Below are 25460 nucleotides of genomic sequence, written 5' to 3'. Positions count from 1 at the left end.
AAGATTTCTTATATTAATTATGGTAACTTTGATTTGCAGGCATGAACTAATCACATTTGTGGTTAATAATATTTTTTCATGTAGCTATTTTTCTTAAGGTAAATATTGGTAAATACCACCACTCTTTGGTGGATATTTTCTTCATATCTTTAGACTGATGAAGTGTTTCTGGAAGCCCAGATTCAGAATATTACAACCTCGCCGATGTTCATGGAGAAAGTTTCGTTGGAACCATCAATAATGTACAATGTGGCAGAATTAAATTCAGTCAACCAAGCTGGAAAATGGTAAATATGAATTATAAAGTGTTTGTTCATATTTTGAAAGGTACAATACATTCAATTCTAGAGTTGTATTATCAGAAAACATTTTATCTTTGGGGCCAGAGAGAGAGGTTAATGGGCTAGAGCACAGAGCTTTGCATGTAGGTGGTCCCCTGGGTACTGCTAGGAGTAACCCTGAGCACCTCCAAGTGTGACCTTCAAATCAAAAAGCAAACCAGTTTTCTCAGCATGAGTTCCCATGCACACTGTCCTTTATTATTTACATCTTGTTTTTAATGTTTCATTTGTACAACTGATGAATCAACATTTATACTTTTTAAGTAAAATCAATAGTTTACATGAAGGCTTGTTCTGTATTGTGCATATATCTGTCTGACATGCATCTATCTCGCATTACTGAATTACACAAAATCATTTAATTGCCCTGAATGACTCTTGTGCTGACCTCTTTATATGGTCCTCCACATAAAAATAAAAGTACTAGCCATTTACATTTTGTTCAGTTGCTTGAAGCATTTGTTCTTTTAATTTTCAAAATGCTTCAGCAAGGTAAATATGGACTCTTTCACCCCTGTCCTGCAAATGGTAACACTAAAGTATCAAAGGAATGACCAAGATGTTAGAATGAGGATGAGTTTTAAAAGAAATAATTCTCTCATGCAGTAGTCTCTCATCTGGACATAGAAATACACACACACACACACATACACATGTATATACATATATATATATATGTGTATGTATATATATATATGTAGTGAAAACCATCTCTTTCTGTAGGTAAAAGAGGAAGAATAAGGAAATCCAAGGTTGAATTAATGTGAATGTCACATTAATGTGAAAAAAGAATCTAATTTACTTTTTATCTTATTATGATGGTTAGATACCAAAAAGTTCATGACCTCCCATACACTCCATGACTGAGGGAAACATTGAGGAAAATATGTCATTCATTTTCATTCTTAGTTCATTTTAAAAATGACTTTAGATAGATATTTCTTTTTATTTTAAACTTTTGGAGGAGGAGGTAATTTTAGACAAATGGGACAGGGTTATTGGGGCCCTAGTTATTTTTCAGAGTTTAACATAGATTTAAAATCAGTATATAGGTGTCAGATGCATTTTATAGCATTACAGTTTGACATTTGTATAATGAAAGCACCACTAAAAACTTCAAGGGCTAAGAATCTGAGTCCGGGATGGAGTGTATGGCTTGTATATTTGATTTTGTTCGTTTGTTTTGTTTTGGGCCACACTTTAGCGATGCCCAGTGTTTACTCCTGCCTCTAAGCTCAGGGATTACTCCTGCTGGGCTCAGTAATGTGGTGGCACCGTGTGTGGTGCCAGGAATTGAACCCTAGTCAGCTGTACATAAGGCAGGTGCCCCACACACTCCAGCCCCTACCTTGTATATTTGAGACCCTGGGTTTGATTTCTAGTACTGCAGATTGAAAGCTTACTTTCCAATCACCATCATGCAATTGATTCCCTTTATCAACTCACCCTCCACTTTAAGGTTCTAATCTTTTCTGATGATTGGATACCAAAAGGTTCATAACCTCCCATATACTCCATGACTTAGGAAAACATTGAAGAAAATATGTCATTTCTCAGGTGATTGATGGATATACAGTTTATTGTTTTTTGTCATAAAGAACCTAAAGATTTTTCTTAGCAACTGAAAAAAAATTTTTTGAAGTATGCTTAGTTCTTTTCCTTTATTTTGGAACCACCAACATGTTCTGAACTAGATTTTAGATAATATAGCATTCAGTTTCCATCCAGATAAACCATTTATAGCCATGGTGTTTCCTTTACAAGATGCTAGAGGACTTTCCCTTTTTCTCTCCACCCCTCTCAGCATAACTACATTTGGATCCAGAACATATCTGCAGCCAATGGATACACGCCAGTACTTGTACTGCCTAAAGCCCAAGAAGGAGTTTGCAGAAAAAGCAGGCATCATTAAGGGAGTGACAGTAATTGGAAAATTGGACATCGTATGGAAAACAAATTTAGGTGAAAGGGGGAGATTACAGACCAGCCAACTTCAAAGAATGGTAAGTCTGGAGAAAACTTCATCTGCAGTTTTAGCATGAAAGAGTATGATAGAATAACTTGAATTTACCAGTTTAATCACTGAAAATCAGAGCATGTAAAATGAATTAGTGTTACTGGAGGATAAGAGATAAAAGAGTAATAATCAAACTGACCTGTAGGTATAAAAATTGATATTTCTACCTAGAAGTAAATGAAAACTGTTTAACTCTTAACTTATCCTTAATACACAGGTTTTTTTTTTACTATACAGAGATATTAAAACAAGTTTATCCTTTGTTTCCTCGTATATAATTCATGCTCACTGCTCCTTCCAGTTTTCAGTGTATTAAAGTTTGCTTTCTGCAGTGTTGTAAAACCCCAACTTTCTCATTCTTCATTCAAGTTTTTCCCTTTTAAGGATGTTTAAAGTTTGAGTTATCTGAAACTCAGAAAGTGAATCCCACTAAACTTTTCAGGTAATAATTGGTTGTATAGATTTTAAAATACAGCAGTTAGCTATCATTCTACCATGACTTATTCTAAAACTTGATGTTTCTATGGCCCATCCCTGTCCATATTTCTTTTATTTTATTTTTTTATTTTTTATTTTTTGGTGGTGAGCTGGGCTGGAGTGATAGCAGAGCAGCTAAGACATTTGCTTTGCACATGGCTGGCCTAGCTAACCCAAGTTCAATTCCTCCACCCCTCTCGGAAAGCCTGGCAAGCTGCCAAGAGTATCTCGCCTGCATGGCAAAATCTGGCAAGCTATCTGTTACGTAGTCGATATGCCAAACATCGTAACAAGTCTCACAATAGAGACGTTACTGGGCCACTTGAATAAATCGATGAACAACAGGAGGACAGTGCTACAGTGCTTTTTGGTGGTGGGGGAAAGATAAGAGAGAACCTTACATGGTAATGCTCAGGGGTTACTCCTGGGTCTGCATTTAGGAATCACTCCTGGTGGGTGCCTTACCTGCTATAGTATCTCTTTAGCCCCTATCCATATTTCTTGTGAACAAACAAAATTTTCTTTTTTTTTTTTCAAACTTTTTTGGAACCACATCCAGCAGTGCTCAAGGGCTAGTCCTGGTTCTGTGTCCAGGAGTTGCTCCCAGTGATGCTTGGGGTATCAAACACGTGATGTCAGGGATTGAACCCTGGCCTCCTGCATGCAAACCATATGCTCATGCAGCTGTTAGCTTTCTGTCTTATTTAAGACAGAACTATCACTCCTGGTGGGGCACTGGGTACCAAATGTGTGCAACATAAACACCTTACCTGCTGGACTGTCACTCCAGCTCCTGAAATCTGTTTCTTACTTACCTATAAGATTCATCTTAACTTCACTGAACATGGAGACATGGAGTTAAAAAAAAGTAAAAATAAAAATAAAGCAGCATCTGTAGTATTATTCTGAAGGCAGTAGCATTAACAGAAGTTAGCATCAAGAATGGCAGAAGGTGGAGCCAGAAAGAATACAGCAGGTAAGGTGCCTGCCTTGCATGTAGCTGAGCCAGGTTCAGTCCCTAGTATTACATGTACCCCAGTGCCCCAAGTCCCTCCAGGAGTGATTCCTGAGCACCAAAGGGTATGGCCCTAAAAGCCAAATAAGAAAGAATGACAGGGACCAGAGGGATAGTACAGGAGTTAAAGTATTGACCTTGCATGTCCCTACCCAGGTTCAGTCCCCAACACTACATATGACCCAACACTACATATGATCTTCTGAGAACTGCCAGTAGTGACCCCTGAGCACAAAGCTGTGTGTGGCCCAAAACACAAACAAACAAGAAACACACAGAACAAAAAAGAGAAAGAATGGCACAAAAATAAGCATCTTCTCAGAACATTAGCTTGGATACTTAACAGTTGTTGAGAGGATGTATTGGTATGGTACCTTCACTAAAATGGAAAAATTTTGTAAGAGATGCATGTTAATTGTGTTGCTTTTTCTCATAGGCTCCAGGTTATGGCGATGTCAGACTGTCTCTGGAGGCAATTCCAGATACCGTAAACCTAGAAGAACCTTTTCATATAACCTGTAAGATAACAAACTGCAGGTAATGTCAGTGTTATGGATTTTCTCCTCACCTGCCTACAAGAGAATTTTCAATTCTTTTAAAGATGCTGTCTCCTTTTAAGTTTCCCTATGACATACAGCCCTTCCTGATGTTGAAGTTGACTGCTATAAAGATCCTCATCTTGTTGATGTGTATTACATTATACTATATGTCCTGGTTTTATTTCATGCAGCATGCCCTATGAGGCTGTTAATAATTGCCTATGTTCTGTGAGAAAAAAAAAAGAAAAAGTCAACTCAGGGACCTTTTCAGGCTCAGAAAACTAGAAAGATAGGGCCAGAATTTGAAACCATGTGTATTTGACTTCAGAGTTCATGTTCTTTTCCTTGTTTACATTTCCTCTACATTTCAGATAGTGAAGAATGTTCTCAGGTGAAGAACAAAATTTAGATCCCATGGAATAACACATTTAATATGCTAAGATTTTTCTGAGACATACCTGAACATACCTAAAAGCCAAATGAAAAAGAATGACAGGGACCAGAGTGAGAGTACAGGAGTTAAAGTTTTAAGAGATCGCAATTGGCTAGAGATAGGATGGTGGGAAAGTCTTGCATGTGGCCAAATCAGGCTTGATCCCCAGCACTGCATTTGGTCACTTGAGCACTGCCAGAAGAAAGCCCAGTTGTGCCTCACAAACAAACAAAAGGTTAAGTTGACTATTAATATGCAGAACAATATAGATTGGAAAACAATGCTTTGAGAATAGAGTATAATCTAGCTAGTGGAGATTAAAGAGCACGAGGCTTTCAAGGCTTAAACGAACTATAAAGCCATTCCTGTTACTTTATTTCTACTTGTATTACCCCTGAATATTTATGATCTAGGCCATTTTGATACTGTTGTAGTGACGAATCCCAGCCCTCATACTCTGAATGTAAAATATTTTAAAACTGCATACCCAGTCTAACTTTATCATTAGGAAAACACAGGAAATACATTCATCATTAAAAAACTTTTTTAAACTTCCCTAAAAAGCTACCTAAACTGTCCCATGTACATTTATTCGCTATCACAAATACATTTGTGATAACAAATAAATGTATTGTATTTTAGTTATTAAATAAAAATTTATCACACATCACTTATTTGTGATAACAAATTTCAGTATAGTTTCTTTTTCTTTGGGTGGTGGAAGGAGGTTGGGATTAATAACTGGCTGTGTTCAGGAGTTATGCTGGTGGTTTTCAGCTCAGGGATCAAACCAAGTTCAGCCATATCCAAACCAAGTGCCTTACCTCACTGACCCCACCTTCTCCATACTATCTCTCTGGCCCCAAATAATATAAATGTCGTCTGCAACATCATAGGCACCAGGGAAATAATATGCCCAGGGAAGAAATATTGAGCATGGAGAGTGTGCATTTAGACTTTTTGATTGTAATTTAGGTCACATAATTACTGCTGTAACATGTTATACATGCATTAATGTATATGTTTTGATGTACCAAGTTACTGCACTGTCACCACCACTGTCTTTGAGTCTAGTCCACTCCTCCATCCCACCTCCAGACTTAGTAATCTTGATTTTGCAAAGGCCAAGGGTTTTATCTTCCACTCCCTTGATTTGTTTTTCTATATACCACAGAGGAGTGAGATCATCCAGTATTTGTCCTTCTCCCTCTAACTTATTTCACTTAAAATGATGCCCTCCATTTCCATCTCACACTGAACTGCGAGGTTTCACCTTTTCTTATGGTGCACGTAGTCCATTGTGTACGCGTACTACAGCTTCTTGATCCGTTCATGTGCTGTGGACCTTTGGGTTGGTGCAATAGTGTGCACAGGTGCATGTATCTCTCTGAAGTAATTTTTGTGTTCTTGGGATAGAGACTAAGAAGTGGGATCACTGGTTATATGGAAACTTTATTTTAGTTTGGGTTTGTTGTTTTTTGTTTATTTGTTTAAATTTAGTCTCCTGGGGGCCAGAGTGATAGTACAATTGTTTATCAGTACAGTGCCAGAAGTAACCTGTGAGCATCGCTGAGTGTGACCCAAAAAGCAAATAAATAAAAATAAATAAGTCTCCTTACTGTTTTCTTAATTTTTTGTTTTTTGTTTTGTTTTACGCCAAAGCAGTGCTCAAGGCTTATTCCTGGCCCTGCACTCATGGATCACTCCTGGTGGGCTCAGGGACACCAGGGATCAAACCTGGGTCAGCCACATGCCGCTTTTCTATCACTCTGGCCCCCATTTTCTTGATTTTTAAAGAAGTTTCCTTACAGTCTGAACCACATGACATTCCCACCAAGTGAAGGAATGTTCCTTACATTTTTAAATTTTTGAGATATGGATTTATTCCTTTTTTCTGATTCCTCTAGCAGTATGTAGTTAATGTCCATATACTGAAGTGCTATCTTAAAAAGAAAAAACTTTCTTTTGTTTTTTAATTTGGTTGATTAAGAAAGATTTTCTATAAAGAACTTACTTCTTAGATTTTTAAGCTTACTCAGTTATGGAATTCCCTTTCCACACATACTCAGACATATAAACATGTAAAATTAACTTACTGTGTTTATTCCTAATGTAGGCACAATATTCCAGCTAGCTTCAAATATATTAAAGTTTTCTTGTTTGCAAGTCCTGAATGCTAGGACTACTACATTAAAATCAGAACTGTGCCAAGTGCATCTGAAGGGTCAAAAGTAATCATTAATAGTGGTAAAGCAGGAAACTTTCATTATGAGTCTTTGGGGTAATTTTTATTTTTAATGTTCACACTGTCACTAAAAATTTTACTAACATGTTTAAGTGAAGGTGGTAATAATTAGTTACCTTCTAATAATAATTAGAAGGTGGTAATAATTAGTTAAAAAAAAAAAAAGCAGAAGTGGCTCCATATTATCACTGAACAAACCTGCACAGTGTTTCCTCTTTTTTTTTTCCATTTTGGATCACACCTGGTGATGCTCAGGGGTGACTCCCAGCTTTGCACTTAGGAATTACCTCTGTTGGTGCTCGGGGGACCAGATGGGATGCCAATCTGGGTTAGCAGCATGCAAGGCAAACACCCTACCCACTGTACTATCGCTTTAGCCCCCACTGTTTACATTTTAGAAATTGTGTCAGTCATTTTCTACATTTTTCTGCATTACAGAATGATAGTTTAAATAGTGAAAGAACTGAGCCAGATTTAGTTTATCTCTCCTGAGGACAACCTAACTGGAGTAGGAAGAATTCACCATAACAAGATAGACATCCTGGTTACAAATCAACACGAGAGTGCAAGTGTTTGAACCGAGAGGCCTGTATCCAGAAGGACAAATTAGGCACCTCTACATTTTATTTTTCTGTTTTCGGGGGGCATACCCAGTGATATTTAGGGGTTACTCCTGGCTCTGCACCCGGGAATTAATCCTAGCAGTTCACTGGGGATCATATGGGATATCAGGGATTGAACCCAGGTTGGCCTTATGCAAGGCACGTTCCCTTCTCACTATACAATTACTCCGGCCCAGGAGTCTCTACATTTTAAACCCTAGAATATGCCCTTTCCTTCTATTTCCCCAATTTCTCTCTTCACTAAAAAATTTTTTTTAATTCCTTTGCCTTGCATTTGTTCCTGTTTTTTAATTTTTGGATTCCTAGAGAAAAAGTCACTGGTAATCTCAGAAGAAGTTCATAGCATGTCTATGAAAGGAACAAGATTTATTCCTTTTTTCTGATTCCTCTAGCAGTGAACGGACCATGGATCTGGTTTTGGAAATGTGCAATACCAACTCTATCCACTGGTGTGGCATTTCGGGAAGACAACTCGGAAAGCTACATCCAAGTTCCTCTCTCTGCCTTGCCCTTACTCTGCTATCTTCAGTGCAAGGACTGCAAGTATGCTTTCTTTTTTCAATAATTCCAGTATTCATTAATCCATAGTATATTATACCATATTCTCTGTGGTAATAAGCAGTGAGTGAAAATTTGGACCTATTTTCTTTCTCACAATAGAGTGTTTCCGGCTTAAGACTAACAGACACGTTCTTAAAGAGAACATACGAATACGACGACATTGCGCAAGTCTGTGTGGTCTCTTCAGCTGTGAAAGTGGAAAACTGAAGAAAAATTCCCAATGTTACTCTTTTCCTTGAGCTTCACAGGACTTTTGGTATTCTGTCACCTTTGTAAAAAAGACCAAGTCAATAGCAAAAATATATATTATGTAAGTTTCTTTTCTGTAAAACAGGATATTAAAATTTTTTTTTGAAAAGACAAATCTGTGGATTTTACCTCATGTAAAGGTAAAGGTAAAGGCCCTCCCGTTGATCGTCGATTTGCTTGAGCGGGCCCAGTAACGTCTCCATTGGAGACTTTGTTGTTACTGTGTCTGGCATATCCAATACTCTCGGTAGCTTGCCGGGCTCTCCGAGAGGGGCGGAGGAATCAAACTCGGGTCGGCCATGTTGGCCGCTTGTAAGGCGAACGCCCTACCCGCTGTGCTATCGCTCCTTACCTCATGTGTTCTATGTAAAAGACGTTTGTACAATTTCTGCATATATTATTTTGGTAAGGCCCCTGCAAGGATTTAGAACATCGGGATCAGCAAACTCCATGAAAAGGACCAAATAGGAAGCATTTTAGATTTTGCACATCACATGGTTTCTGTCAAAAACACTCAACTCTGCTATTGTAAGGAGGAAGAAGCCAGTAGTAAAAGGCATAATAGTGTTTATAGAAATGGGGATTTGACCTGCACACTGGTTTGCTGACCTCAGTCTGAGCGAGCTGTTTCCTAGATTTTTATGTTCTTGTAACATTTTATTTAAAACTATTTCAGTTAAACACCAGTTTTTTTCTAGCTCCTTAGTCAACAACAACAAAACTTGGTTAGTCCTTGTATGACTAACAGTATAAATTTTTATAATTTTCACAATTACTACATATTTGTGTACACATGTCTTAAACTTCAATTACTGAGCAACATAACAGAATTGAATTTATTTCTTAGGTTATTTATTTCTCTGTTGACAACAAACTCTTACAGTTTACCAATTCTCAGCCAAAATATCTTGTTTTTTTCATTGGAAAGTAGACTTTTAGACATATTGAAAGGATTTCTATCTCCTAATGATTAATTTGAACTCTAAACCATTCATTAATATCATAAAATTTTCTCTGTGTGTAATCACTTATTTACTTAAGTCAGGAACCAAGTTAAAATGAGAAAATTAAGTTTGTAAGCACTTTGCAAGACGAATGTAATAAAAACTTCAATATTTTGTCAAGAAAACTAAAACTCAATCTGTTAAACTTACTTTGATTATTTGAAATTTAAAAAAATACATATGTATAGATATATACATAATCCTATAAGTATATGAGTGCATTAAGTCAAATACAAAAAGTTTTTTTCTCAAATACATGATTATTTATTGCCATGACAAATTATTTGACCCAGAATAAAAGCTATAACCCAAATGAGATTTGCCCCTTAATTTGGAGTAATAATGAAACGCCTATGAAAAATAAAGTGCAAACTCTAAAACTGAAATCTGCCTTTCTTCCCATAGTTATTAAGATCGATTGGTGAAGATATTGTCACTGCACTATATTGTGATTATTTTTCAAGTATATTCTCATGACTGAACCTTCTGTTTCACTGTTTGAAATTTGTTTGTTTTTGGGCCACACACTGCCAGGTTCTTTGTACTCAGGGACACTCTGGATAAGACTTGGGGGACCATATGTGGTGCTCGGGATTTAATCTGGGTCAGCCACCTGCAAGGCAAGCGCCCTGTCCATGTACTATCTCTTTGGCCCAAATTTAAACATAACTTATATATAATAATCACTTAGAATCTGCTAATTACATGTTATCTAAGTTATAACCTAGACACATATTCATACTTTCAAAAGTAAGGTTAGATATGCCATCTTAGAAATGATATTAGAAATAAACCATATTATATAAATCATATGAACAATCTGGTACATTAAATGAATGTCATTAGCATAAAGAGGGCATTTTAAATTTTACAAGCACAACAGCTATAGCTATACAATGAAATGTTCTTGGAAGTCAGTCATTGCTAAATGGAATATATATGTATTTACTTTGATGCCTTCTTATTTCTCTACTTAGACTGAGACTTTTTCAGACAATGTTTCATGTCAGTGTTTGGAGCATACCTTATAATTTTATAATGTTACTAGCAAAATCCAACCAAACAAATCTTTAAGAAAATATTTTACAAAGCAGTGATTCCAAGTGGCAGAGATTCTTAAAAGGATTTGACAAGAATGGAAATTCAGCTAAGTGAACAGAAATCACATAAATTGGTTATGGATGGCATATTAGCAGAGAAACAAAGGTGAAACAGAAGAAATTTTCAACTGTAAAATCAAGACATTGTAATTCACACATCATTTCTCATAACTCTTGGATTTTGGCTACATAGAAAGGGCTAACGGAGTTGGGAAGTGCTTCCTCTTCTGTTTCCTAGAAGAGATTGTATTGAGTTGCTAGTATTTCTCACATTTAAGAGTATGCTCAAATTCAGCATTAAAAGTTCTCTAAACCTAGTTCTCTGGAGGATATCTAGTTCTTCCTGAGCCTTGGTAATTTTGTATCTGAAGGAATGTGTCTCTTTTTGTTTGGAGGCCTCACCCAGTGATGCTCAGGCCCTAACTCCTGGCTCTGTGCTCAGGATTCACTCCTGGTGGGGCCCCTCCAGGACGGATTCCAGGCTGGTTGTATGAAAGGCAAGCGCCCTACTCACTGTACTATCTCTATGGTCCCAAGGAATGTGTCTCTTCTAAGATGTTAAATATACAGATCTGGAGTTGGTCTTAATGCTTAATTATTATTCCCTTAATGTCTATAAGGGATACCGTGATCATCCCCGGGGCATTTCTGTTTGCCTAGTCAGTGTACTAGAGTGCTTTGTTGTTGTTGATCCAAAGTGGTGTTAATGCTCTCAGGATAATTAGCCTAGAAACTTACTCTGATTCAACCATGGGTAAGAGTGACTATTTTTAATTAAGGATCAACTTCGCTATTTTTTTTTCCTTTTCTTCACAGCCATCATTCTCTACAACACTTATATACTAGCAACTAACTTAACTTAATGAAAACGTTGGTGAGTTTAAAGATAATGTAGGAAATTTAATGAAGAGGGCCTAAGATTTAAGTCTCATGTATCTCTGACCATAACTACTGCAGGTTCATATATATCTAACAGGCTGAGCCTAGGTTGTTTTTCAGATCTGAGGACAAATGTAACTAGTATTCTAAATTAGTCACTGAACCTACATCAAATTCACCTTTAGTGCTCTATAAAATGGTGATTTCTAGGCCTAGTTATAAGTCCTACTAAATAAAAATTGTAGGTCTTTGTATTTTGTAACAAATTCCCCAAAGAACTGCTATTATAATCTCATAAAGGAGAAACTGGTCTTTAAACTTGAAGATACCAAGTAATTCATCTTTTGAGAACAGTTATAGCAAGACCCTGATCATCAGTATTACTAATTTAACTTTATGTAACCTTTTTTCCGTTTTCCCACAGAGTAGTTGTAAAATCTGATTGTCCAACTTAACCAATTTCATAATTAAGAAAGAAATTGAATTTGGAATTAAAATGGTCTCATCTACACTATAGTTAGAACCATCTATTATTATCTAATGCCACCTCTCTCCACATTCAAATTTCAAAATATTTTAAATTCCATGTTATAAATTGCATCAAATTAAGAGTTAAGCATAAAAGTGACAAGCCAAGCCAAGTAGTGCAGTTTACATGAACAAGCAATGTTAGTGATAGAGGCTTTATGTAATTCACCAAATAAGGACTGCAGTTTAAAAAAATCAGAATTTATGGGAGCATAATTAAATGCCACTTAGGAAATCCTTAATTAGGGCCTCGCACTGGTTTATTTAAATGTAGGCATATTTGCAAGTCTCCATAGTAAGATCACCACTGGGAAAATTGTATTCGCTAAATTGAACAGTTACTCAACTGACTAACCAATACCATTAAGGATTTCTAAATGTATTTTATTATGTACTTAGCATAATTAGCCATGCTAATGTTATCAATAACCAAACTGCAGGCAAGATTAGTAAAGAACTATGCAAAAAGCCTGAGCATACTACCTACTTCATTTCTATACATTCACAGCATCTATTTCTTCTTTTCGAAACATCCCTTGCACCAAATCCTGCTCTCCATCGGCTCTGAGATTCCCAAAACCATCATAACAAGTATCACTAAAGATGGTATTAGCCCCTCATAGATACTCCTGACTGATAATCCTATCACAGCTAACCAAAACCTAAATGACATTTCTTCTCTCTGAACTTGCTGCTCAAGGCAAGTAAATTTGTCCTATGCCTGTATCTTTCTTCCTAGCCATATCCACATTTCAAAGAAGTTTGCTTATGGAAATCTGGAGCTAAGAACACTCACTTTACCTTTCAATAAATATACTCTGCTATTAGTCTAATGTACAAATATGATGACCAAAGTTTGGAAATGGAAGCCTGTTTGGTGCTATCTGGGCACTTAATAAGGCTACTGGTCATTTACAAAGGAATCATGTTATGTTGAGTCTGTTTGTGATAAACCTATTATCTAAACAGATTTTCTCTTTAGTTTTTGTTTGTTTTGGCCACTATCTACAGCAAATACTTCAGTGCCATAAACCATCTGTATTGTGTGTAGGGTGCCCAGACCCGAATCAGGAATGTTCTTCAGTGCTGCTGCTGAAGGTTCTGCTTCGGATATGATTTCTTAGTTGCTCAATAAGTTCTGGATTCTGCTGTTGTATCTGCTGAGCAAACTGCTGTCCCCTGTGATTAAGAGCCAATGATATGAATTAAGGAATTTTCATTAACACAGTACCCTGCCAAAAATAAGAATAACTACAAAGTATATGAATACTTCCTTTAGGAAGTTGGAATCTTATTCATGATAAACATTTTAGAATGACTTTAGTTTCTGCAAGTTTACTAATGTATCCATATAGCATTACTAGAATACACTAGTCTTTATACAAAAATGAAACACCGAACTAGAGAGTGAAATTCTATTGAAATTCCCTTGATGAAATTGTTTGGTTTAACTCCCCTCTCCCCACAATGCTTAACTACCAATAACAATAACCAAAAAAAAAAAAAAGTGCATGCCTTTCATTTTTTTATTTGCTTTTACAATCAATTTTTAATAGTTTCATATGACATGGATCACCTTCATTTCAGGTATTTGTAGAAGCTGACTCTTGGTTGTTTTTATTTTTGTTTTGTTTTATTTAGATGGTACACCTTGCAGTGCTCAGGGATTACTCCTGGCTCTGTACTTAGGGACCACTCCTAGAAGTGCTCAGGGGACCACATGTGGTGTCCAGGGGGTCAGGCCCAAGTAGACAGCATGCAAGGCTTTACCTTCTATACTATCTCTGGCCCTGGAACTTTTTTTTTTCAAGTGAAAGAAATTTAATTCAAATTTCTAAGTGTGTTGCCAGGATTGATGTGACTATAATCATGTCACTGACTGATCACTCTAAAAATCATATATTGCCACTGGGATTACACAATCATGACCACAAACAAACCAAAGAGATAGTACACCAAGCTGGCTTGGGTTTGATTCCTAGCACCACTTATGTCCCCGAATCCCTCTAGGGGTAATTTCTGACTGCAGAGCTAGGACTGAGCCCTGAGCACTGCCGGACGTGACACAAAATATTAAAAAGAAAATGAAAAAAAAATTATCTTAAGCAAATAAAGATGGGAAGTAAAATTGATGTGCTCAGGTAGTGAGATATAATCATTTACTCCCAGAAAAAAAAATATTTGAGTAAATGTCTCACCTTGAAGATTCTGTGTGTGTGTGTGTGTGTGTATCTGTGTGTGTGTTTTCCATTATCTACAGGTTAAATGAATACTCACGCTTGGATAAGACTGGACAGGTCAGTTAGACCCCCGACTCCAGCCGCAGGCCCCCCAATGGCATTTGTCATCATTCCAGACATTCTAGAGGAAGCAAGAGATGGGTCACAGGGATTGGCATAAACTGTTACAAGTAAAGTAGCAGCCAAGGAAAAGTCAGTTAATTATGCCCACATTATGTAGGATAATTGTTTGAATGTGTCTGACTTTTAAGTGCAATTTGAGTGACACTCAACGACCTCTTACTGTTTACTTACAGTTGCTGAACTTGAGGATTCTGCATTAAACTTGCTGCCTGGAATTAAAAAAAAATGGCAACTATCATTAGAAGAGAGTTGATATTTAGACATTTTTAACAAAGTTACTTTTTTTTCCATAGAAGAGGAATGATCTATACAAAGTAAACTGGAATGTGAAAAAGAAGAGATACTAGAAAAGTTGCATTAAAATTACATTGTAAGTATAGAGATATTGCAGACCATATAAGGACCACTAACAGCAATAGCTTATACCACACAAAATGTCAGATCAATAAAGCCGTAAGGAAAAACAAAAACTCAGTTGGGTGTTCAGTTCGACAATCTTCATTTGTGAGGATCCAGTTTGAGAGTACTCCAACACAGTGGTCTGCAATCTTCTTCCCCCTGCAGAATGGCACTGGTCTGTGGGCCAGTACTGCTTACAAGACCCAGTGGTCCTGGAGATAAACCCAGACCTCCTGCATGCAAAGTTTGTGCTATCTAACTGAGCTTTCTCCCCATACAACAATTTTTTCAAAGGTCATAAAGATATATGTTTGGTTGGTTTGTATCTAGAGAACCACGTAAAATTTGATTAGCCCAGTGGTACAAATCCTGAGATGCAAAGAGATTATTTGATTAAATTTACAAATAATCATCTTTCTGGTAATAAAAAGCAAATGGAGGCTTTTTCCGGTACTCATTTTTGACCAGGGATTCAAAAATTAACTGTTTTCTACAAAATTAATTGTAGAAAACATTGTTTCTGGACCTTTCTCTGATCCTGGTTCCCTTCATTCCTTGTTTCCTTTCTGTGGCCCCCTTCTCCAACTGTTTGGCTCCATGTTCTCATTCCAAGGTCCCCCATTTACAAGATTTTCAACTGAAACACTTCCCCAATACTTTCCAGTAGCCTAAGATAAGAAATGCTGATTTGGACTACCAAATTGAAACTGCCAATTGCTACACACCTGCCAATGGTTCAAACACTTCTTTCTTTCACTGGGAACAAGTTGTCTCTGTATTTCAAGTAAATTGGAGATTTTTCTTCTCTTTTTTTTGTTTTTGTTTTTGGGTTACACCAGTGATGCTTAGGGACCACACCTGGCAGGCTCAGGTGACTGTATGGGGTGCCAGGGATAGAGCCTGAGTCAGCCCACATGCAAAGCAAGTGTGCACTTCCATTGTACTATCCTCCAGTGCCCTAAGGGCATGGCATGCTTTTTACGTGGGAAACCTGAGTTTGATTCCAGTCCCATATACAGTGCCTAAATAAACCAAGGAGAAATTCCTGATTACAGAGCCAGGAATAGCCCCTGAACACCATCGGGTATGGCCCCAAAAAACAAAAAGCAGCTCAGAATTCCAAGAGAGTAGCCATTGGTGTAATGGTTCTCAGCCAGAAGTATAAAGTCACCCAAGCACCCAAGGGATCTTTATAAGCCCGGGAGACTTCCTGACCTACAACACTAGAGTTTCAGCATATGGGAGCAAGGCATGAGTGTTTTCAAAAAGGTCCAAAGAGTTTTCTATAGGTCTGAAAGGATGGAATACATGTATTTAAGGAGGATTATAAAAGGTCAAATAAGAGAAAGGAAGCAGATAGTGTGAAGAGGTGAGCTTGGGGAACCACAGATAACCAAAATCCTCACACCTCAGTTATTAGGTATCTTCCTAGGATCTCATGGATGGAAGAGAGTAGTTTTTAATCATTTGTAAATTTTCTGATCCTTTTGCCAGTTCTGATGAAAAAGACAGTTCTCTCCTAGAAAAAGACACGTGCATACAAAATTTTATATAGAATTTTGGGTTCATGGGCTTCCTGATGTCCCATCAATGGCCTTTCACAAAATTAGGAACCTCAGCCTTAGGTGGCAGAGAGAGAGACAGAGAGTACAGGGTTTAAGGCGCATGCCTTGTAGTCACTGACCCCAGCAATGCCCTTGCTAGGAGGAAACCCAGGTCTCCTGAGCACAGCTTGAGAGACTCTCTCCCCAATAAGAAATGCCTTAGCTCTGAGCTAATGCCTTAGCTCTAATAATAATATAATTATTCCTATGCTATTCGTACCACCACCAGACAAGCTCCTGTATCATCTCTAAAGTTCTGCTGTGATATAGTTCTGTAGAAAAAGATCTGTAGAAGAGAAAAGGAAATATACTCACCATACTAATGAAAGCTGGATTATTTATTAAACTAGCCATGTCAAAGCTTAATCCAGTTCCTGTCTGCAAAAAAAAAAAAATTAACTATTAACAGTTCCATTACCATGGATTGCGGCTTAACTTAAATGGCACTAATAACTTACAGGACTGGATACCTCTCTTAACTTTTGTTCTGCTATTTTCAAATTCGATTTATAGGAATCATTTTCAGGATCAAGATCTAATGCTTTCTGATAACTTGTAACTGCTTCTTCGAATTTATTCATGGCTGTGAGGGCCAACCTGCAGAGAATTAAGAGTGAAAAAGAGACATGATTAAAGAACAAGAGATCATGGACAAGAGATCACAAGCACAGTAAAACATCAATGCTGGCATTCCGTTCTAATTCACATTGCATACAACTGCTTTGTCGTATCACAGCTTCAGACTCCAAATTGCTTTAAATCCAGACACCCGCCTTGGCATGATGACAGCCGCTGTTCAATACGCATCCTGGGGAGCTGAAGCCTGTACAGAGGGCACTTGCCTTGCATGCAGTCCCAGGGCTGGGTCCTGGCACCCCATAGAGTCCTCTGAGCCCTTCAGAAGTGATCCCTGAGCACAAAGCCAGGAAAAAGCCCTGAACACAGCTGGGTGTAGCCTAAAAACTATAATAATACAAATATAATATAAATATTATAATAATATAAATATATGGTATTTATATTTACCACGTGTAGGACAAATGCCCTCCCCAACAATCTGCCTGTTGTTCAACTTAATTTTAATGCTTTGGTTTTTGGGCCATACCTGGGTGTGCTCAGGGATTATTCCTGACTCTACACTCAGAAATCTTTCCTGGTGGGCTTGGAGGACCATGTGGGATAGTAGGAATCCACCCAGGTTGCTGCATGTCAGGCAAGCACCGCCCTAACATGTGATTAGTCAATAATCACTATTTACTGCTGCCATACTGTGTACTCAGCACTATTTTATATTCCATGGTGAAAAGGTAAAAGTATTCAGTTTGTAAGAGAAGACAATAAACATGCAAATAACAAAAAGAGGAATGCATATGATCAACCCAGGTTGAATCCTTTGCACCCCATATAGACTCCCAGGCACCATCAGGAATGATCCTTAAGCACAGAGCCAAGAGTAAACTTTGAACACCACCAGGTGTGGCTAAAAATAGAAATAAATTAAGAAAAAAAAAAGACGCCTCCTAAACTTTTGACCTAGGCACTTAGAAAGTAAATAATGATATCATTCAAGGAGATAAGAAAGATTTAGCACTGTAACACTGTCCTCCTGTTCATCGATTTGCTTGAGCAGACACCAGTAATGTCTCCATTGTGAGACTTGTTATTACTATTTTTGGCATATCGAATATGCCACGGGGAGCTTGCCAGGCTCTGCCGTGAGGGTGGGATACTCTCGGTAGCTTGCCAGGCTCTCTGAGAGGGACGGAGGAATCGAACCCGGGTCAGCCACGTGCAAGGCAAACACCCTACCCGCTCTGCTTTCACTCCATTTAAGGGTCAGAACAATAGTACAGTGGGGAGAGCATTTGTCCTACACGTGGTAAATCCAGGTTCAATTCCGCCATCACATATGGTCCACCTTACACTGCCAGGAGCGATCCCTGAGCACTGAGTCAGGAGTAATCCCTGAGTACTGCTGGGTGTGACCCAAAACCATAAAAAAAAGTCATCCTGTCCCCTGAATGCAGAGCCAAGAGCTAGATGCATACCCAAGCTGGATATGATACTAAAACCAAAAATAAAGTCATTCAGCGTAAACAAATGCAGGTAGACTGACAGATTTGCAAAGTCAGATGGTATGTTACTTTTCTGCAAAATGCATTTTTTTCTCGCCCCCACCCCCAACTTTTATTTTATTAAAGCACCAAGAGTTACAAAATTATTCATAGTTGGTCTTTCAACTATGAATACAACGTTCCATCACTGATCCTGCCACAGTGTAAGCTCAAAAAAAGACAACAGCGGCTGCGGTCTATCTCTCCCGCCACCAGCACCAGCGTTCGGTGTCTCACGCCGGTTCCCCCACACCAGGGAGGTCGATGGCGATGGGCAGGCAAAGGAAGGAACGAGGGCCAGGCTGGTTGGTCTTAGTTGCAGTTTATTCCATTCTCATCTCCATTCTCTGATTCTCCTCCTGCTTCTTCCTCCCCCATGCCACTTCATTCTCTTTCTCTATCCCCCTTCATCCTCCTCTGGAGTCTCAATTCTGATCCCCCAGCCCACTCTTGCAGTACAGTTAAATCCCAAAGCATGAGGGGTTGGGGTAACAATTACACGTAGGTGTGGTCACAATCAATAGGAGCAGAATTCTTTCCCTCAGGGAAAGCTGCTCCTAGGACAGATCCTCTCTCAGCAGGATGACCCACACTAGAATGGAATCCCATGGGTGTGTTCTCCTCTCCTTGTCCAACAAACATATAAGCATACATAATATAAATCATTTTGTATGGATACAGTAAGAAATACCTTAAACTTGTAGGATTGCTCTCCTAGGGCCATCTCTATCTCAGACTACGGTGCTCAGGCCAGATAGTCTTTCCTATCTCTAGCAGGGTCCTAGTCTCGTTGTTACCTTTGGACCATGACAGCATTTGTCTATGATCAAACTCTTAACTTACAGTTAAGAATCGTGGAACTCTGGCCTGGCCCATTTTGATGCCAGGGTAGCTCACCGCTTGCCCTGGGTCCATTCAGTCCCTCATTGGGACCCTGCTTTTGGGATGTTAGGAACCAAGGACAACTGAGGCTTAAGTCGAGAAAGCAGATGCCCAGGAGTGAATAATATTCAGAGCCAATTAAATCCTAAGTTACAAAGCATTATGTTAACAGTCTTCCTGTATCTATACAAAAAGGGCATTGCTTTAAACTATTCAGAAGACATAAGGAGAGGAGAAAGGCAATATTAACTTACAATACAATTTCAGTGTCCTAGAAGGATCTGACCTTACAAAGGAATAGATACTGATTAGGGGGGAAAAGCTGATTAACTGGTTAGGGAAGAGAGCACAGAGAAGTGGTTACAGATAAAGGAAGGAATGGGAGTGATTTGGGAGCACTGTGATGTGTGTAACCTGATAAACCTAAGCTCCTTGTGGAGAAAGGGAGAAAGTACAAAGCAATGTCATCCTACATGCCACCTTGTCAACTTCCCTCCAACAGTGCTCTCAGGTTCTCTCTCCACCCACCCACCGCAACCCCAGCTTGCCATCTTGACAGGTACCTTTTAAGTTTGGTTATTAAAATTTGGGTCTTGTTATCTCAGTGTTGTTGAGTCTATGTGGTATTTTGAGTAACTGAACGAGGAAATGCAGTGGTTTAAAGGGAGGAGCCTAGATTATCCTTGGCCACAAAAGTAGAGGGAGGAGGAGGAAAGAAGTAAGAATGAATGGGGGGGGGGGGACTGGAGTGATAGCACAGCGGAAAAGGCATTTGCCTTGCATGCAACCAACCTGGGTTCGATTCCCAGCATCCCATATGGTCCCCTGAGCACCGACAGGAGTAATTCCTGAGTGCAGAGCCAAGAGTAACCCCTGAGCATCGCCAGGTGTGACCCAAAAAGAAATAAAATAAAAAAAGAAAAAAGAAGAGTGAAGGGGAAAGGGAGAGAAGATGGATGAGAAGCAACAGGAACAGGGGTCAAGAGGATTCATGAATGTACATCAGTAGTGTTAAGGAATCCCTGTCACTGTCCTTTTGTTGTTCATCGATTTGCTCGAGCGGGCTCAGTAACATTGTGAGACTCGTTACTGTGTTTGGCATAACGAATATATCATGGGTAGCTTGCCAGGCTTTGCCGTGCAGGTGAGATACTCTAACTAGCTTGCTGGGCTCTCCGAGAGGGGCGGAGGATTCAAATTCGGGTCAGCCCAGTTGGTCACATGCAAGGCAAACGCCGTACCCACTGTAAATGATAGAGCTAAATATTAGAACTGTATCTTCTCAACAAAGACTGAGAATCTCTATGGGGGCTGTTGTAGAAATCGAAGAAGAGTGTGTGTGTGTGAGACAGTCACCACAGAGAATGGTGGGATGAACTTAGAAAAAGTACAGTAAGATCATCTGCCAGAGTACTGAGTGTTCACTGGCCAATAATGGCCCGGGACATGGAGTCTCCTCAGTATGGCTGTGTAATATTCGCTAAGAACCACCCATACAACTAATCGTCTCTCTCCCGAGTCAAAAACTAGACCTTTCTTCCCGAAATATTACATTTGTCTCCCGATTACTCCAGAGAGCGCGATATCATGCAGTCGATTCAAAGCCAAGACATAAGAGCAGTGTACTTGATGCTGCTTGGTACAGTGCTGAATGTTCTTCGAGAACTTACCCCATTCGCCCATAGGCCTTGCTGTATTTTGAATCAATCGCTATTGCTTTTTCACAGTCCTTTATTGCATCTGTGTAGTGACCTAATTTACTCTGAGCAGCAGCCCTACGAGAAAGAGAAAACCTTTTTCATTATGAGCAGTCTTCAAGGCAAACTGATTCAGATCTTCAGGTACTCAAAAGACTATATTTTCCTGGTCCTAATTTGCTCATCACTGTCACTGTCACTGTCCTGTTGTTCATAGATTTGCTCGAGTGAGCCCCAGTAATGTCTCACAACAAACTGTGAGACTTGTTGTTACTGTTTTTGGCAATTGAATATGTGACGGGTAGCTTGCCAGGCTTTGCCGTGTGGGCAAGACACTCTCAGTAGCTTGCCGGGCTCTCCGAGAAGGGTGGAGGAATCGAACCCGAGTCGACCGCGTGCAAGGCAGACACCCTACCTGCTGTGCTATCGCTCCATCCCAATTTGCTTATCCTTCCTATTCAATACCCAAATCAGACTAAAACAATAAATTTTACAATCAAATATATTGAGCTTGGTGGGCTTCCATGCTACTTTCCCATCTAATTTGCTGTACTCGTATTGGGAAGTCAGTGCTGTGTAATTTGGAAGCGTTGTATGGCTGTATATGTGGCTAGAGCTGGGACACTTTAGAGCCCACCCTCTCCCAATCCATGGAATCCCATATGGCCCCCAAGCCTACCAGGAGTGATCCCTGTGCAAAGAGGCAGGAGTAAACCCTAAGCATGACCATGTATGGCCCCCAAATAAAAACAAAAACTGAAAGAGACGAGAACAAAAAAAGCAGAAAAATTGGAGGGAAGGGCAACATTAGGTGAGAAGTCAAAAAGCAAACAATTAAAATATCTGAGTAATCACAAAACTGCTTAAGACAAAAATGAGAGCCTTGAATGAGTTACATCAGATTTCATTTAAAATATAATCACACAAGGAACACTAGCACAGCAGGTAGGGCGTTTGACTTGCACAAAGACAACCCAGATTTGATTCCCTGCATCACATATGGGCCCCCCCTGCCTCACCAGGTGTGAACGCCAAACACAGAGCCAGAAGTAAGCCCTGAGCACCACTGGGTGTGGTTCCCAAAACAAAAATTAATTGATTGATTAAAAACGACAACTGAAAACCAGTCAAAAGGAAGTTGGAGAGAAACCTTGATGTCAGGTGCAAAGCAATGCATTCAGGACAAGGTCACTATTTATTTATTAATTGTCTTTCTCTGAGGGGTTGTCACACCTGGTGGTGTTCAGGGGCTGCTCCCAGCCTGGTGCTCCAGGGCTGCACCTGGCAATGCTCGGGGAACCATATAGGGAATCAAACTCAGGCAAAGCATGCTCTCCAGCCTGTTTTGTGGAAGACATTTACCTGGCTCAGAAATTAAATCCATAGTGAACGTCTTATAGGCCCAGAGTAGAAATGGAATATGTGAGATAGGAATGGGAACCAAAATTTGAAAAGGATGAAAACACAAACCTCAAACTGAATAAAACAGAAAACAAGTGATCCTGTGCATACTAAAAAATAAGGAAGGAAGGAAAGAAGTATGAGAAACAAAGTAAATGTTTTGCCAGGCTTTAGAGCAAAATGTTCACTGCTTTTGACACTAGGGACAGCCTATACATGTTTATTGTATTATTATTTCAGTAAGTTCCTGATAAGTAAGTAAATGGGTTTTAAGTTGGCTTAGAAGGGCTGGAGCGATAGCACAGCGGTAGGGCGTTCGCCTTGCACGCAGCCGACATGGCCGACCCGAGTTCGATTCCTCCGCCCCTCTCGGAGAGCCCGGCAAGCTACCGAGAGTATTCGATAAGCCAGACACAGTAACAACAAAGTCTCCAATGGAGACGTTGCTGGGCCCGCTCGAGCAAATCGACGATCAACGGGAGGGCCTTTACCTTTACCTTAAATTTTTTTTTAATTTATAAACACATGTACATGCATGCAAATAAGAACATGCTCCCATGTGCATGCATTACTGTAAGTCTTCAAATAGAGATTTTCTCATCTGAAATTCACTGAACCAACTCAACTCCAATTTCTGTTTAGTATTTGTTAAACATGCTAAACTCAAACCCAAGTATACAGAGATGAAGAGAATAATATCTCTACCCTCCAAACTTTCACAGTTCAAAAGGGAAACAGTGGTGTTTGCAAATGATAACAAAAGTACAACAGTCAAGTGTAATTGAGAACAAAAGAAGAGGCAACACAGAGACATGTCTGATTAAGCTCGCGAGAGCTGTTCAACAGAAAACTGTATGACAGGAAAGTTCCTAGCTGTGCTCTCTAACATAGAAGTCCTAAGCCAAAAGTGACTGACGATTTAAAATAGACCAGAGAGATAGTACAGTGGGGATCAGACCCAGGTCAGCCCTGCATATGGCTGACCTGGGTGTGATCCCCGGCATTGCATATGGTCCCCAGCACCGCCAGGAGTAGTCCTGAATGCAGAGCCACGAGTAACCCATGAGTATTTCCAGGTGTGGCCCAAACACCGAAAAGAAAAGAGAAAAATAAAAAGAGACTTGAAATACAATAGGCAACTGAATTTTTTAGATGTGATTAATCCTAATCGATTTACATCTCACCAGCCACATGTGGCTAACAGCTCCCATGTTGAGCATCATCATCCCAAGGGATACTGCAGAGTCGTGCTGGAGAGTGGGTAAGAAGTTGGGTGCAAAAGAAACGAAGAAAAATTGTTCTCAAAGGAGGGGCTCCTGGATCCAAAGACAAGGCCGGGTGGGAGAGCACACTGCAGCCTCGGGCTGACAGCGGAAGCAGAGAGGCCTGGGCAGGACAAGTCAGGCTCTGCTAGAATCTTCTGTGAGATGAAGCAAAAACAAGCCTGTGTCTGAGTTAGCAGCGTGGTTGGCTTTCTCTGCCCTGCTGTCTGGTCATCAGGGCATAACTAATGCAATTTCAGCAGAGCACACTGCCAGTCGCCATGCTTTCTAGACACCCTGGCTTCATTCACCTTCCTGAAACAGGAGCATGAATATAACCTGTGTTTTGTTTGGATGGGAAATAAGGCGGGACGAAAAAACCATCTCACCATCCCATACTATATACTAAACATAAATAAACTAGAGCAAAAAACCTATTCTTACAACTAAAGATATCTTACACTTCACTGGGAAAGAAACAAAATTTCAGGGGCCAGAGAGGTAGTGTAGAAGTTACAGCACTGGCCTTGCATCCGGACAGACCAGATAAAATCCTTGGCAATACATATGGTTCCCCAAGAAATACCAGGGGGTCTCTCCTGAGCACAAAGTCAAGAATAGCCTGTGAGAACTAGCCAGTGGGCCTGAACTGGGAGAGAAGAAGGAAGGGAAAGAGAGAGGGAGGGAGGGAGGGAGGGAGGGAGGGAGGGAGGATGAAAGGAAGGGAGGAAGGAGGAAAAGAAGGAAGGAGGAAAAGAAGGAAGGAGGAAAAGAAGGAAGGGAGGGAGGGAGGGAGGGAGGGAAGGAGGATGAAAGGAAGGGAGGAAGGGAGGGAGGGAGGGAGGGAAGGAGGATGAAAGGAAGGGAGGGAGGGAGGGAGGGAGGGAAGGAGGATGAAAGGAAGGGAGGGAGGGAGGGAGGGAGGGAGGGAAGGAGGATGAAAGGAAGGGAGGAAGGAGGAAAAGAAGGAAGGGAGGGAGGGAGGGAGGGAGGGAGGGAGGGAGGGAGGATGAAAGGAAGGGAGGGAGGGAGGGAGGGAAGGAGGATGAAAGGAAGGGAGGGAGGGAGGGAGGGAGGGAAGGAGGATGAAAGGAAGGGAGGGAGGGAGGGAAGGAGGGAGGAGGGAGGGAGGGGGGAGGGAGGGAGGAAGGGAAGGAGGGGGGAAAGAGAAAAAGAAAGGGAAAGAAAAGAAAGAACAAAAAGGGAAGGAAGGAAGGAAGGAAGGAAGGAAGGAAGGAAGGGAAAAGAAAGAAAGAAAGAAAGAAAGAAAGAAAGAAAGAAAGAAAGAAAGGAAGAAAGAAAGAAGGAAGGAGAGAGAAGAAAGAAAGAAAGAAAGAAAGAAAGAAAGAAAGAAAGAAAGAAAGAAAGAAAGAAAGAAAGAAAAGAAAGGGAAATAAAGAGAGAGAGAGAAAGAAAGAAAGATGTTAAAAGCCTAGAACTGTGATGGGCTCTGCTCTCGCTTCTCTCATCTGCCCTGTGAAGTGCCTAGTGTAAGTCTGTTTTACATTTGCAACCATTGTAGCCAAGTGTCCATGGTCACAGAGCTTGTAAGAGCTGAAGCTAGACTCAACCCCAGGACACCCCAGCTGAAACTGCGGTGAACGTAGTGACCACATACTGCTTACAGAGGTAACAAAAAAGAAATGTAAAACAGTCAGGCCTCTGTTCTCCTATTTCTCGGGTCACAGGCTATCACTAGTCTTCCTGGGTACAATGAATGATGTCCC

General features: G+C 39.9%; 2 protein-coding genes across 7 annotated transcripts in view; one reads left to right on the top strand and one right to left on the bottom strand.

Annotated features, from left to right (window-relative positions):
- Positions 1-8609, top strand: part of TRAPPC13 (trafficking protein particle complex subunit 13) — a 44521-nt gene extending 35912 nt beyond the window's left edge. For 3 of the 5 annotated variants that reach the window (XM_056112645.1, XM_056112643.1, XM_056112640.1), the window contains 5 exons: positions 154-287; positions 2146-2344; positions 4287-4387; positions 8083-8233; positions 8351-8609. In XM_056112645.1, the coding sequence (XP_055968620.1) occupies positions 154-287; positions 2146-2344; positions 4287-4387; positions 8083-8233; positions 8351-8458 (693 nt within the window). In that variant the 3' untranslated portion in view covers positions 8459-8609. The remainder of the gene's footprint in view (positions 1-153; positions 288-2145; positions 2345-4286; positions 4388-8082; positions 8234-8350) is intronic. The other 2 variants (XM_056112644.1, XM_056112642.1) reach the window with 1 other exon arrangement.
- Positions 8610-12573: 3964 nt separating this feature from the next.
- Positions 12574-25460, bottom strand: part of SGTB (small glutamine rich tetratricopeptide repeat co-chaperone beta) — a 36196-nt gene continuing 23309 nt past the window's right edge. Inside the window, exons 6-11 of one of the 2 annotated variants that reach the window (XM_056112478.1) lie at positions 21044-21148; positions 16836-16974; positions 16693-16755; positions 14546-14583; positions 14289-14372; positions 12574-13190 (exon numbers count right to left, since the gene is read on the bottom strand). In XM_056112478.1, the coding sequence (XP_055968453.1) occupies positions 13079-13190; positions 14289-14372; positions 14546-14583; positions 16693-16755; positions 16836-16974; positions 21044-21148 (541 nt within the window). In that variant the 3' untranslated portion in view covers positions 12574-13078. The remainder of the gene's footprint in view (positions 13191-14288; positions 14373-14545; positions 14584-16692; positions 16756-16835; positions 16975-21043; positions 21149-25460) is intronic. The other variant, XM_056112479.1, reaches the window with a different exon arrangement.

This window comes from Sorex fumeus, unplaced genomic scaffold (genome assembly GCF_029834395.1).
Source record: "Sorex fumeus unplaced genomic scaffold, SorFum_2.1 ptg000018l, whole genome shotgun sequence".
NCBI classification, from domain to species: domain Eukaryota; kingdom Metazoa; phylum Chordata; class Mammalia; order Eulipotyphla; family Soricidae; genus Sorex; species Sorex fumeus.
This window is presented reverse-complemented; position numbering and strand designations above follow the sequence as displayed.